The 12,598-nt window shown below is 39.7% G+C and overlaps 1 protein-coding gene across 4 annotated transcripts in view; it reads left to right on the top strand.

Moving 5' to 3' along the window:
* Nucleotides 1–3,768: 3,768 nt before the first annotated feature.
* Nucleotides 3,769–12,598, top strand: part of nup210 (nucleoporin 210) — a 27,534-nt gene continuing 18,704 nt past the window's right edge. The window contains exons 1-12 of one of the 4 annotated variants that reach the window (XM_017487891.3): nt 3,769–3,902; nt 4,216–4,445; nt 4,896–5,032; nt 5,119–5,250; nt 7,938–8,034; nt 8,205–8,355; nt 9,667–9,799; nt 9,884–10,042; nt 11,065–11,133; nt 12,098–12,204; nt 12,369–12,509; nt 12,588–12,598. The exon at nt 12,588–12,598 is cut by the window's right edge and continues 127 nt beyond it. In XM_017487891.3, the coding sequence (XP_017343380.1) occupies nt 4,279–4,445; nt 4,896–5,032; nt 5,119–5,250; nt 7,938–8,034; nt 8,205–8,355; nt 9,667–9,799; nt 9,884–10,042; nt 11,065–11,133; nt 12,098–12,204; nt 12,369–12,509; nt 12,588–12,598 (1,304 nt within the window). In that variant the 5' untranslated portion in view covers nt 3,769–3,902; nt 4,216–4,278. Of the gene's footprint in view, nt 3,903–3,981; nt 4,001–4,021; nt 4,041–4,215; nt 4,446–4,895; nt 5,033–5,118; nt 5,251–7,937; nt 8,035–8,204; nt 8,356–9,666; nt 9,800–9,883; nt 10,043–11,064; nt 11,134–12,097; nt 12,205–12,368; nt 12,510–12,587 lie in introns of those variants that run through there. The other 3 variants (XM_017487892.3, XM_017487894.3, XM_017487893.3) reach the window with 3 other exon arrangements.

Below are 12,598 nucleotides of genomic sequence, written 5' to 3'. Positions count from 1 at the left end.
AAGTCTACAATAAGTTCCTTGGTTTTCTTGGTGTTTAGAGTCAGATTGTTCTTTGAACACCAGGCTGCCAAGTTTAGGACTTCCTCTCTGTAGGCTACCTCCTCTCCTTTTGAGATGAGTCCGACCACTGTGGTGTCGTCAGCGAACTTGATGATAAGATTATTGTTGTGGACTGGACTACAGTCGTATGTGTAGAGACAGTACAGGAGGGGGCTCAGCACACAGCCCTGTGGAGAACCTGTGGGCGACTTCTTTGGCACTGGGATGATTGTGGCTGATTTTAGGCAGGACGGGATGACTGCTTGGGCCAGGGAGAGATTGGAATTCAGATTGGATTTCAGTGGAAAAGTGTGTGTGTGTGTGGGGGGGGGGGGTGTAGTTATGAGAATTCTATTTATTTATTTATTTATTTATTTATTGTTAGCGGTTCATTTCTGTAATTGTTCGACTGGACAATCTGAATATCCGTGTTCCTTATTTTTCGGTATAATTTATTAAATAATATGAAGGAAGGTCCTGAAAGGGGGCGGAGGGGGGGGGGGGGATCCGAAACCTGAAATGAGCACTACTGAAAGGGTACGCTTATTTCTTATCAGTTTATGTCATCGTATTTTTTGTGTCATTTGTTTGGATTTGAACGGGTCTGAGTCAGATTTGTGGGAAATAAGAAACGGGTATAAATTATTCATCCCCCTGCTCCAGCTCCTCATCCATGAGGTCAGCTCTTACGTCAAGTCCTTCTGAGTCACAAGCACTTCACTGAACTCATTTCAATGCTTTCCAACTTCTTACATCACCTTCCACACACACACACTTTCTCACACACATGTACACCCACCCACCCACGTTCACTCATCCATGAGGTCCATGTTCACTCAAACACACACACACACACACACACACATTCAACTATTCCATTCTTTACAGTTCTTTGTTCGTACAATCATTAAATACTGTAGTACAAAATATGTGATGCATGATTCATTATGGTACACATAAATACACCACTGTAAAGGGACTAGTAGAGAGAATACTACAGACACGGTGGAATTAATGAACAAATGTATCGGTTTTATTTATGAAATACCATCCAATCACAACATATGTTTCTTTGAATCAAAGCAAAAAATAATAAGCTACAAAAGAAAATGATAAAAACGACAGTACAGTAAAACATCTTCCGTGTTCCTTGCCTGGATTACTGCGAAAAGCAAAACAAAGGGTTGCTTACTGCAGTGATTTTCCAAAGGGGGGCCGCAGCCCCCTTGAGGGCCGCCAGGGGGCGCCCGGGGGGCCTTAACGATTTGGTGTGCCCATCCCTCCCACTAGTATGTTTCCTCTTTCTCACTCTCAGACAACCACACACACACACACACACACACACACACACACACACACACACACAATCAATCAATTCCTAATGTAATGTAAAGATGTAATTATTAATAAAAAAAAAAGAAAAGGGGGATATATTCAGAAGTCTGTATTTTTAATGTGTTTTAAAGACATCTTGCAAAAGGGGGGCCTCGGTAAAATGTTAATGCCATTTGGGGGCCTTGCCCTGGAAAAGTTTGGGAACCCCTGGCTTACTGTACTTCTATATTTCCATCAACCCCGTCTTGTGGATTTGGCCACAGGTTCTCATCCACATCACAATGGATGTGTGTTTTCTTTAGCCAAACTTCTTGGGAAGAATCTTCGGGCATGACGAATCCAGGCCTCACACCGGCTGAAGTGATGTCATTGTGTGTGTCATCCATGGCCTGGAGAAGGGCGACTTGTTCGTGAGGATGCCGATCATATACATTCCACGTCCATGTGGAGAAAAGTTCCTCAATCGGGGGAAGGAAAGGAGAGTGTGGGGGAAAATGCAGGGTGGGAAACACCGTCTGAGCATGACGGAAGCTGGAGTTATCCCATACAGTGACGTACGTACGGTACAGTCGGTCACACCACCAGTTCCACAGGCGTGATTTAGCTCATCGAGGAAGGTTACAATGAGAGCTGCATTATACGATCCAAGACGAGGTCCGCGTCCCACTACAACATCTTCCGATATCGCCACACACATGGTGACGTATACCCCACGTTGTCCAGGTGCTTGGATGCTTGCTCGCTGGACAGTGAAATTCCAACCTCTCCTCCTTGGATGCTTACACAGGAAGTGTTTCTTGTCGAAAAACCGGACGCACGCACAAGATAAATTCCCCTAATAATATGCTTACAATAAGAATTGTAATGAATCCATCCTTGCATGTTTGGATATATCAAAGCTGCGCAGAAGATGTGATCATTTATGTAGTGTTCGTGAATTCATTGTTGAACAACTCAGACATTTCAGTGCATTTTGCTTCATTAAGAATGTTTTTATCAACTGAACTCCAACAACAGTCCGGCAGGTCCCTGAAGAGCAGCGACGTCAGCCATCTGAGCACACTCAACATTAAGCGACGTCGCGTCGAAGAGACGCCCGAGAGAGCGAGGTTATTGCATTCGACTTGCCTCGGTTCCTCGCTCCTCACATCTCATCCTTGAATCCTTCCCTCGCATCCTAAGGGGTGGAGCTAAGACGCAAGGAAAGGAAACAAGGATGAGCAAATAAGAAATGAGACGCACCCACTGTCTTGGCCAGGTTGAAGCCTGCCTCATCTAAAAAGATGAATTTGTGATGATTTTTGTCAGCATCCAGCTCCGTCACCATCGAAAAAGACTTTTTGGAAAGACAGTTACTGACTGCGGTGATGTAGAATTTTGGGGGAATTTGAAACTGAACAGATCTGAACGTACTCAGTCCTCAGTTGCGTCACTGTGTCTGCATTTCTTTCAAAAGGCACATGGTGTCTATCATAGCTGTTTTAGAGACAGTATATACTTAGATTAAGGCTCTGGGTTACTGATCGGAAGGTCGGGGGTTCAATCCCCAGCACTGCCAAGATGCCACTGTTGGGCCCTTGAGCAAAGCCCTTAACCCTTACTGCTCCAGGGGGCGCTGTATCATGGCTGACCCTGCGCTCTGACCCCAGTTTCCTGACAGGCTGGATGTGAAGAACAGGATTTCACTGTGTGTATGTATATGTGATTAATAAAGACTCATAATCATAATCATAATATACAGTATTACGTTAAATATGTTTAACATTTCCAAAGTGCTTTACACAGCAGCTGGTGTAGTTAACAGATTATTACAGAATATTTATATCACACCTAGGAAGATACAAATTTTTGAATCTGATATAATTATTTTATTAAAAATATATACATTTTATTATTAATAATATCTTAACATACACGTTTCGACCTCGTGACAGTGAAGGAACATTTATGAACCTTAACACAATGCATGCCTTGATGATTAAACTATTTTAGTTTTTTGTTTTTGTTTTTTTAAATGATAATGGAGAATTTAATTAAATATTATTTACCCCCCCCCCCCCCCCCCCCCCAATTTCGAACAGCAGTTTAAGAATCACATCTGTTTGCGTGTAGAGTTATAAATATCTCTACATGATTGCGACATTCATAAATGACAGAAACAGAAAGTAAATAAATAAAATATTTGCCCTCAGTGAACGGAAAGAGAAAGTTTCAAATAAATAATAAAAAAAAAACCTTTCAAATAAAGTTCAATAAATACGACTCTGTGCCTTTAAGGCAGGGAAGCGGAAGTCTTTCAAATCTCTATAAATACCAAATCGCGTTGTATAGGTCATCTAGTGCACTATATAGGGCTCATGGGCTGCTACTTTTATACATTATTAAGGCAGTAGGCGCCATTTTGGGATGCAGTGGAGGTTTGAATGGCGGCCTACATTTCCCAGAATACACCGCATCCGCGTTTTGTGGTGGGCAAAGCAACGCGATGGCGGGTATTTCCACGCGACTGCAGTGGTGAAGAAGTGAGAGTGAGTGTGTGTGTGTGTGTTAGTAACATTAACTAGATAATTAAACTCGGCCTTTTGGGTAGTTAAGTGTGTGTGTAGTTCAGTGATCACGCGCTGAGGTGAATATGTGAACGTTATGCAGCGCGCGCGAGAGAGCGCGTGAGTGACCGTTAAAAGTCATGCCGAGGCTGCACGAGCTGCGCGCGCTGCGCGCGCTGGGGGTCACAGTGATATTTTAGTGTTTTTCACTCCCGCTTTTTGTGTGTTTATTTATTTATTTATTTATAGATTTATTTATTCATTTAAAAATATCTCTCCTCTATCTCTGTTGTAGATCTTTGAAGTGGAGCTGAATTATTCCTCCTCATCAGACTGAAGTGAATGAAACGGAACCCTGATGGAAGAACTCAGGTTCCGGTGTGTGTTCCTGCTGCTGCTCCTGACTTCCGGTTGCTTTTCTCATAGCCAGGCTGCTAAACTCAACATCCCCAAAGTCCTGCTCCCTCTGGCCAGGAGCACCAAGATCAACTTCACTCTGGAGGCCACTGAAGGCTGCTACAGATGGTAAAGAGGAAGTGACGTACACTTCATGAACAATTGTGTGGAATCATTAATAATTAAAAACACACACACACAGCAGAAAAGACAAAAGCTCGGTCTAGTCCCCTGTATCACCTCCATGTTTATTTAATGTTCTCTGAACACCTGAAACCTGCAACGTGAGGAAATACTGACTGGTTTCATGATCCTGTGGGCGACTGCGTGTCACACCTCACTTCCTGCGTCACTGAAACACTGATCACGCACTGATGTATGAAATACATACGCTGTCAAGTTATATAAAATGATAAACAGTAAAACCGCCATTTTGTTTCATCTATATGAATAGATTCTTGCTGTAGCTTCATCACACCGCCCCGTCACTCTGTACTATAACTATTTTACTAGAACAGCAACACATTGATTATTTGTCTGGTTTTGTGTTCGTGCGTGTGTGTGTGCGTGCGCGTGCAGGTCGTCGAACAGACCCGAGGTGGCGAGTGTCGAGTCCATAGACGTGGACGAGCGTCAGTGTTCTCAGAGAGCCGTGCTTCAGGCTCGCTCCACTCAGCTCTCGCGCCTCACCAGTATTATTCTAGCCGAGGACGTCGGTGAGCAAACACGAGTCTCTACTAAAGTATAGATTGTTTGTTTGGTTATTATTTATTTATTCTTAAAACGCTCCGGTGTGTTTCAGTGACGGGGCAGGTGTTACGCTGCGACGCCATCGTGGACGTCATCAGCGAGATTCAGATTGTCTCCACCACACGGGAGCTCCACCTGGAGGACTCGCCCCTGGAGCTGATGATCCATGCGCTGGATTCAGAGGGTGGGGGGCACAAACTTTTACACACACACACACGCACAAATAACTGAGAAATAGACAGTGTTCAGCGTAACAGCGAGGCCAATTCATTAGTTTGTGCTGTACACAAAAGACATCTGGGTTTGAGATCAAAAGATGGAAATGAGATGAGCAAAAGTATCGGAACAGATCAGTCTTGAAGTAAATAACAGGTCATATTCGGTTGCGTTTCCTTTACTCGCAGTAACTGCATCACTCCTGCGACTCACCGACACCAAACTGCTGGTTTCTTCTTCTGTGAAGCTTCTCCAGGTTTCTCCTGCAGCTTCTGTCAGTAGTTGTTTGTTTCGTGGGGGTTTCTCCCTTCAGTCTCCTGTTCAGGAGGTGAGACGCTGATCAGTTGGGTGAAGGTCCGGTGATGGACGTGTCCAGTCTAAAACCTTCCACTTTCCCCCTGATGAAGTCCTGTGTCGAGGTGGAAGTGTGTTTTGGGTCGTTGTCTCGCTGCGTGATGAAGTTCCTCCTGATTCATTCGGATGCGTTTCTCTGTAAATTATCAGACAGGATGTTCCTGTAAACTTCTGAATTCATTCTGCTGCTCCACCATGAGTTCATCAATAAAGATCAGTGAGAATGTTCCAGAAGCAGCCGTGCAAGCCCAAGCCATGACACTTCCTCCACCATGTTCCACAGATCAGCTCGTATGTTCTGGATCGTGAGCAGATCCGTTCTTTCTTCACACTTTGGTCTTTCCATCACTTTAGTAGAGGTTCATCTCGGTTCCAGAACGTTTGTGGATCATCTCTGTATTCTTTGTGAATTCCAGTCTGGGTTTCTGATTCTCACTGCTGATGAGCGGTTTCCATCTTGTGGTGTGTCCTCTATATTTCTGCTCTCGAAGTCTTCTCCGAGCGTTGGACTGTGAGACCTTCACCCTGTCCTGTGGAGGTTGTTGATGTCACCGTCTGTTGTTTTGGGGTTTCTCTTCACAGCTCTCACAATGTTTCTGTCATCACCTGTTGTTGTTTTCCCTCATCCGACCCGCTCGGTGTCTGTTCCTCAGTACCCCAGGGGTTTCTTTCTTTTTCAGGACAGTCCAGATTGTCGTATTGGATATAGCCGCTGTTTCTGCACTGCCTCTGATAGATAGATTTTCCCACTTTTCTCAGCTTCAAATGGACTTTCTTTAATAAACACATGTCTAACAATGAGATCTCACAAGCGTGCATGAGGATGTGATTCATCACAATGTCCTTATTATACCATCACGTCACCCAGTGATCGAAGGGAGGCGTGTGTAAAAGTCTGACCTGAAGCGAGTGTTCTTTAGCTGAAGCCTCAAGGTGTGTGTGTGAGCTTTTGTGTGATTCGGCAGTGATCAATGAGCTGTATGATTTGGATTTACTACACTGCTGTTCAGAGACAGGGTGTGTGTGTGTGTGTGTGTGTGTGTGTGTGAGAGAGAGAACAAAAACTCATTACTCTGCTTAAAACAACACTAACAAGCCCACAGGCATTACTGCAAACAATCACATACACACACACCTACCTGTTTAGCCAGTCTGGTGTGTGTGTGTGTGTGTGTGTCCATGTGCATTAGCACTTTTACTTATTTTGGCTTAAGACATGATTGTGTTCAGGAAATGAAATAAGGAGACGAATGTTTTAAGAGGTTTGATGTGAAGTGAGAGTAAGTGATGATGATGAAGATGAACTGGACGATGTGATGATGATGATGATGAAGATGATGATGATGTCAATAACAATATTATAAACATTTGTGATGGATAATCTCCCAGTTCACCTTTCTGAGATATTATAGATATCTTTGTATTAGACATCTATATTTTTCTCAGTGATGAGTATATAAAAGCAATAAATATAAAAATCAATATAAATTTGTCATTTCCAGTGGAATTTTAACAACCTTTTTTAATTAACCATATATATGTTTTAAAATTGATTACAGACCGACTAGAAGCAGCTGCTGGTCTTAACATACTGCGCTTAATCTTTTAAAATCATAAACTTCATGTTTTTTCACCGAGAAACAAATGTTCTGTATTGTTTACGTTTTTATGACGTTTCTAAATCTTTGTCTAAATAATTTTTAGAAAATGATTTTGAAGCAGCTGCTGGTCTTATAATTAATTGTAAAATAAAAATAATTCTCTTTCAGTACATTTTTTCCCCCCTAGTTTTTAATATCGTTTTATTACATTTTAAAATATAATTTTAAATAATTACAAACCGGTTGGAAGCAGCTGCTGATTTTAATTTTGTTCTTCATTTTTTTAAATGGTAAACTTACAGAACTTCTGACTTTTCAGTGATTTTATATATAACTTTTTTTTTCATTTTGTTTTTATTACATTTTTAAATGTTATTTTATTAAATAGATCTTTTCAGGTGAAATATTTTTATTACATCTGTATGTTTTTTTTTTTTTGGTACATTTCAGACATTTCAGATATAAAAAAAGAAAACCCCCTAATGTGTTTGTTACACATCAGTTTATGTATAATTAGTTGAATGAGTAATGAGTTATTGATGAATAATGAAGAGTATAACGGTGATGAGTGTTGTGAATGAGACGGTGGTTATTCTGTCGTTTTGTCTCATCTCTCGGCCCTGGAGTGAAATCCTTCTCTCGGCTGTGTGTGTTCTGCGTGTTTTTGTTTTTAGTTGTTTTATATTTGGTGTCTGTGCAGGAAACACGTTCAGTACGCTGGCTGGTCTGGTGTTCGACTGGAGCCTCGTGAAGGGCACAGAGACGGCCACGTTCCCCGATACTTACAGCTCGTTACGGTAACACACACACACACACACACACTCGTTAACTCAAATCTTCATCTCCATGCTCCAGATGTTGTTGTTTAGTTGAAAGTGGAATAAAACAGAAGACGAGCCCATGACCTCACACAGTGTTTATTATTTACTTAATAGCCGCTAATGTGAACGGGGTTTTGTCCCCTCAGAGTTCTGAAGTTCTCCGAGTCGACCTACACGCCGCCGGTGCACATCTCGGAGATGGAGCGAGTCGGGAAGCAGGGAGATATCATCCTGGTGTCTGGGATTAAAACTGGCCACGCGAAACTGAAAGCTAAAATCCAGGAGCCTCTGTACACGGTACACGCGTTCCCTCTCCAAGATCTAGTTCAGTAAAAAGATCTAATTCGGTAGAGCTGGATCTGCGTTATTTCTTCATTCGGTAACCGACAATAAACAGTTTGTTACTGTCGAATATAAGATGCTTTTTAAGCAAACAATAATTGAATCCAAAATGATACTGTGGCTCTCTTTCTCAGTTAAAGCGCATTAATTTGAATACTAATTCAATATTGAATATTAATCTTGGTTTACAACTAGTATCCTTGAACCTATAGTGACTATTAATGAGTATTAATACTTCTGTAATGAATATTAATAAGTTAATATTGAGTCTATAATGACCATCACTGAATCAACAATGAGTAAGAATGTGTCTGTAATGAATACTGTAGGATCTGCAGTGAATATTAATGAGCCTATAATGAATATTAATGCTAATGTAATGAATATTGTTGAATAGGTTGTGTCTATTAATGTGCCTTTAATGAGTCTGTAATGAATATTAATGAGTATGTAAGGAATATTAATGAGTCTGTAATGAACATTAAGTGTATAGTTAATAATGTTGGGTCTGGAATGACCATCAGTGACTCAACAATGAATATTAATGAGTGTGATGAATATTAATGAGTCTGTAGTGAATATTAATGAGTGTAATGAATAGTGAGTGTATAGTTCATATTGTTGGGTCTGGAACGACCATCAGTGACTCAACAATGAATATTAATGAGTCTGTAATGAATATTAAGGAGTCTGCCTCGTTAACTCAACAATAATTAGCAGTAGAGCTATGTTTTTAATTACATTTAAAACATGTTTTTACTTTTTATTTATTTAAAAAAAAATGTATTTTAATTTAAGCCTCCTACACACAGTGAGGTTCAGCCACAGGAAGCAAAACAAATTCAATAAAAATCAATTTAATATCACTTTTTTTTGTAATATGATTATAATTTTTTTCATATTCCATTTGCAACCTGATGGATAATAATAATTTTAAAAAAAAACACATAGAAATAGGAAAATAAATAAATAAAGCCCAGAGTGACATACGTTTATTTTGATCCCTGAAACATTTTTTTGCCTTTGAATATTTAAATATTATAAAATTTATAAAATATAAATAGTATTTGAGGAATATAATTCCTTTTATGATCCACAGAAGGCTGCATAAGGACAGCCTTCTAATATTTATTTTATTCCTTTTTAATATTTGTTTAAACGCTGCAGGTCAGTGTATGTTTGTATTGCAAATAAATACACTTGACTTTGCAACAGTGCAATAAATAGCTGGATGATGTTCCTCTGATGTTTCTCTGTGTTCTACAGCATGTTGGAGCTGCTGAGGTGCAACTGCTGATTCTGGAGAACATCCTCCTGAGTCCCGCCTACGACGTCTACCTGCTCGCCAGAACCTCCATCAAGTACAAGGTGCAGAAAATCCGTCAAGGAAAGATCACAGGTCTGTGTTATAGAGACGAAGCGGTGTGTTTGAAGGCCTTGGTGATGTTTGATGATGTCTGATGAGGTTTGGTTCGTGTCTCAGACCTCTCCATGCCGTGTGACCAGTACGAGCTCCAGCTGAAGAACAGCATCGTCGCTCCTGGAGGAGATCCGTATTCTGCGGTGGCCGAGCTCGATCCCGGAACCTCCACGGTCCTCGCCCTTCAGCACGGGCAAACCAACATCGTCCTGGATCACAAGAGTATCCTTCACGCCACACACACGCTTTTACACGCCCTGCCTGAGTTCACTCAGAAATACGCCAGTTATTATTTCCGGCCAATAAAAAACGGCAGATGCGTCACTCGACACGTGAACGTGTCGCTATAACAGCTTGCACGTACACTTTCTTATCGATTAACGTACGGAACGTTTTCCTAGAAGATAATTCCTGTCGTTTCCATGGTAACAGCTCACTCACAATGACGTTCGGGTTCTCTTCAGCTCAGCGTTGTCCTTGTGATTAGCTGAAGAAGGACGTGACGACCAGCGAGCTCGAGTATAAACAAAAAAATAAATTCAAAATAATTTTTGTAGCATAATTCGTTTTTTGTAACCTCAGCACTCCTTTATCCTTAGTACAAACGTAAGGAGCTATGAATATACATGAATATGCAAATTTGGAATTTCAATGAAATTCCGAATAGCTTGATATCACTAATGTTAGCTAGCCTAGCTAGCCCGTTGGCTAACTAGCGCATGTTAGTCACATGACCGGGATTTCAAAGTCTCGATTTATATTCTCTTTACGTTACCATGACGACTTCCATCAGTTCCTGGCTAGCATTACTTAAGCTAGCTAGCTAGGTAGCTAAGCAGGGTGTCGTCCTTGATCGCGCCACAGTTATTTTATTTTGTGACATCACTAACTGAGCTCATGTGTAGCCCCGCCCACAAATATATTTAATGGGTAATTTGCTAAGAAAGTCTTTGTTTCAATCCTGAAAAATTACTTTAACTTTTTTTTAAAAAACGTTTTATTTTTTTTAACTAAATGACTTATTATTAAGTATTATTTGTTTATAGGTGTGTGTTTGAGATTAGAAATTTTAACTGCTATTTTTGTTTTTTAAATAGTTCAACTGATTTCTGATGTAACGTGGCTTTATTTCGTTTGCAGCTCATTTCTCTGTGGCTTTAGTTAAAGATCGTTGAGACGATTTCCCGCACACGGTGTTTAGGTGTTAACGAGACTCGTTGATCGCACCTTAACTCAGTGTTGAGCTCTGGGGATGAAGGGAGCATCCCGGCTTCCAAACAGCACGCTGTACGTAGTGGAACCCGGGTACCTCGGTCAGTACGGCGCTCTCCTTACTTTCTTCATTTATAGATTAACACACACTCTACTGTTCAAATCAGATTTTTATTGTGTATGGAATTCACCTTGTGCCAGAAAACCGCACAAAGAGTTCCTGAAGTTGACATCTGGATTTCTCTGCCTCGATTTTTTTTAAATAAATGATTTGTATAAATGCATTTGAAATAAAAAAAGAATTAGTATTTAAGTGATTTAGGTGTATCACATTTTATTTTCAGCTGTGATCCTGTGTGAAACGAAATTTGATATTCCTTTGTTTAAAATTTCAACATTCATTTATTCTAACATGAATTTAAGAAAGTTTTGTAAATGTAAAATTGTAAAAAATAAAATGTGTGTGTATGTGTGTGTGTATATATAGTTATATATATTTATATATATTTTTAAGCATCTTAAATTTTTATGTGATATTCCAAATTTCAACTCTTGGTATGTAATTTTTTCGATCGAAATGAAAGTTTAAATCACATACTGCACTTCATCTTTTATTCATTTAGAAGACTTTTTTTTCATTAAAAAATTGAGGCACATAATATTACTCTTAATATTACACAAATATTAATATATAATGTTTAATATTTTGAGAGAAAAGAAAAACTGTATTTAATCACGTGAATAATATATTATAATATATATATTATATATATTATAATATATGAGATAATATATTATCTCAGTTCAGTAATTTCTTTTCAAAGTCTAAATTTTTTAAAAAATCTTTAATTTATTATTCTTTACTTATTCTACGTTGAAATTAAATGTTTTTTATTCTTCCTTTTTTCATCTTCTTTCTCTTATTACTGTAATATGCTAATTAAAAACATTTACATTCTGATTTAGCTTTTTAAAATTATTATTATTATTATTATTATTATTATTATTATTATTATTAGTAGTAGTAGTAGTAGTAGTAGTATAATTTGTGTTGTTTTGCATTAGTGTTTAAGATAAACCCCGGAGAACGCTGGGTTCTGGAGACCGGGAGAACCTACGAGATCTTCATTGAAGTGTTCGACAAGTCCAGCAACAAGATTTATCTATCGGATGTAAGTTAAAATTGTAAATATATATCGGCACCCTCGCTTGCTGTAGTTTTAGAGGAACGATTGTTTGGATTATTTACTTGTACCTAACACAGACGTTACAGACCCACTGAGTTACTTTTATCTGTAAGATTTTTGTTATTTTTACGCACGTGGTGTTGTAACAGAACATCCGGATAGAACCCACCTTCCCTAAAGAGTTCTTCGTGGTTCTGGAGTCGTCCCTGAACGGATCGTACCACCGCGTGAAAGCGCTGAAGAACGGACAGACGGTCATCGAGGGGATGCTGAGGGCCGTCGTCGATCAGGTGTGTGTGTGTGTGTGTGTGTGTTTTAAGGAGTTATCTATCGTGTTCTTATCCGCACTTTTCATCTCCTGCGATCAGAGAGGAACCGA

Source organism: Ictalurus punctatus, chromosome 15 (genome assembly GCF_001660625.3).
Source record: "Ictalurus punctatus breed USDA103 chromosome 15, Coco_2.0, whole genome shotgun sequence".
Lineage (NCBI taxonomy): Eukaryota > Metazoa > Chordata > Actinopteri > Siluriformes > Ictaluridae > Ictalurus > Ictalurus punctatus.
Note: the sequence above shows the minus strand (reverse complement) of the source record. Positions and strands in the feature narration are given on the sequence as shown.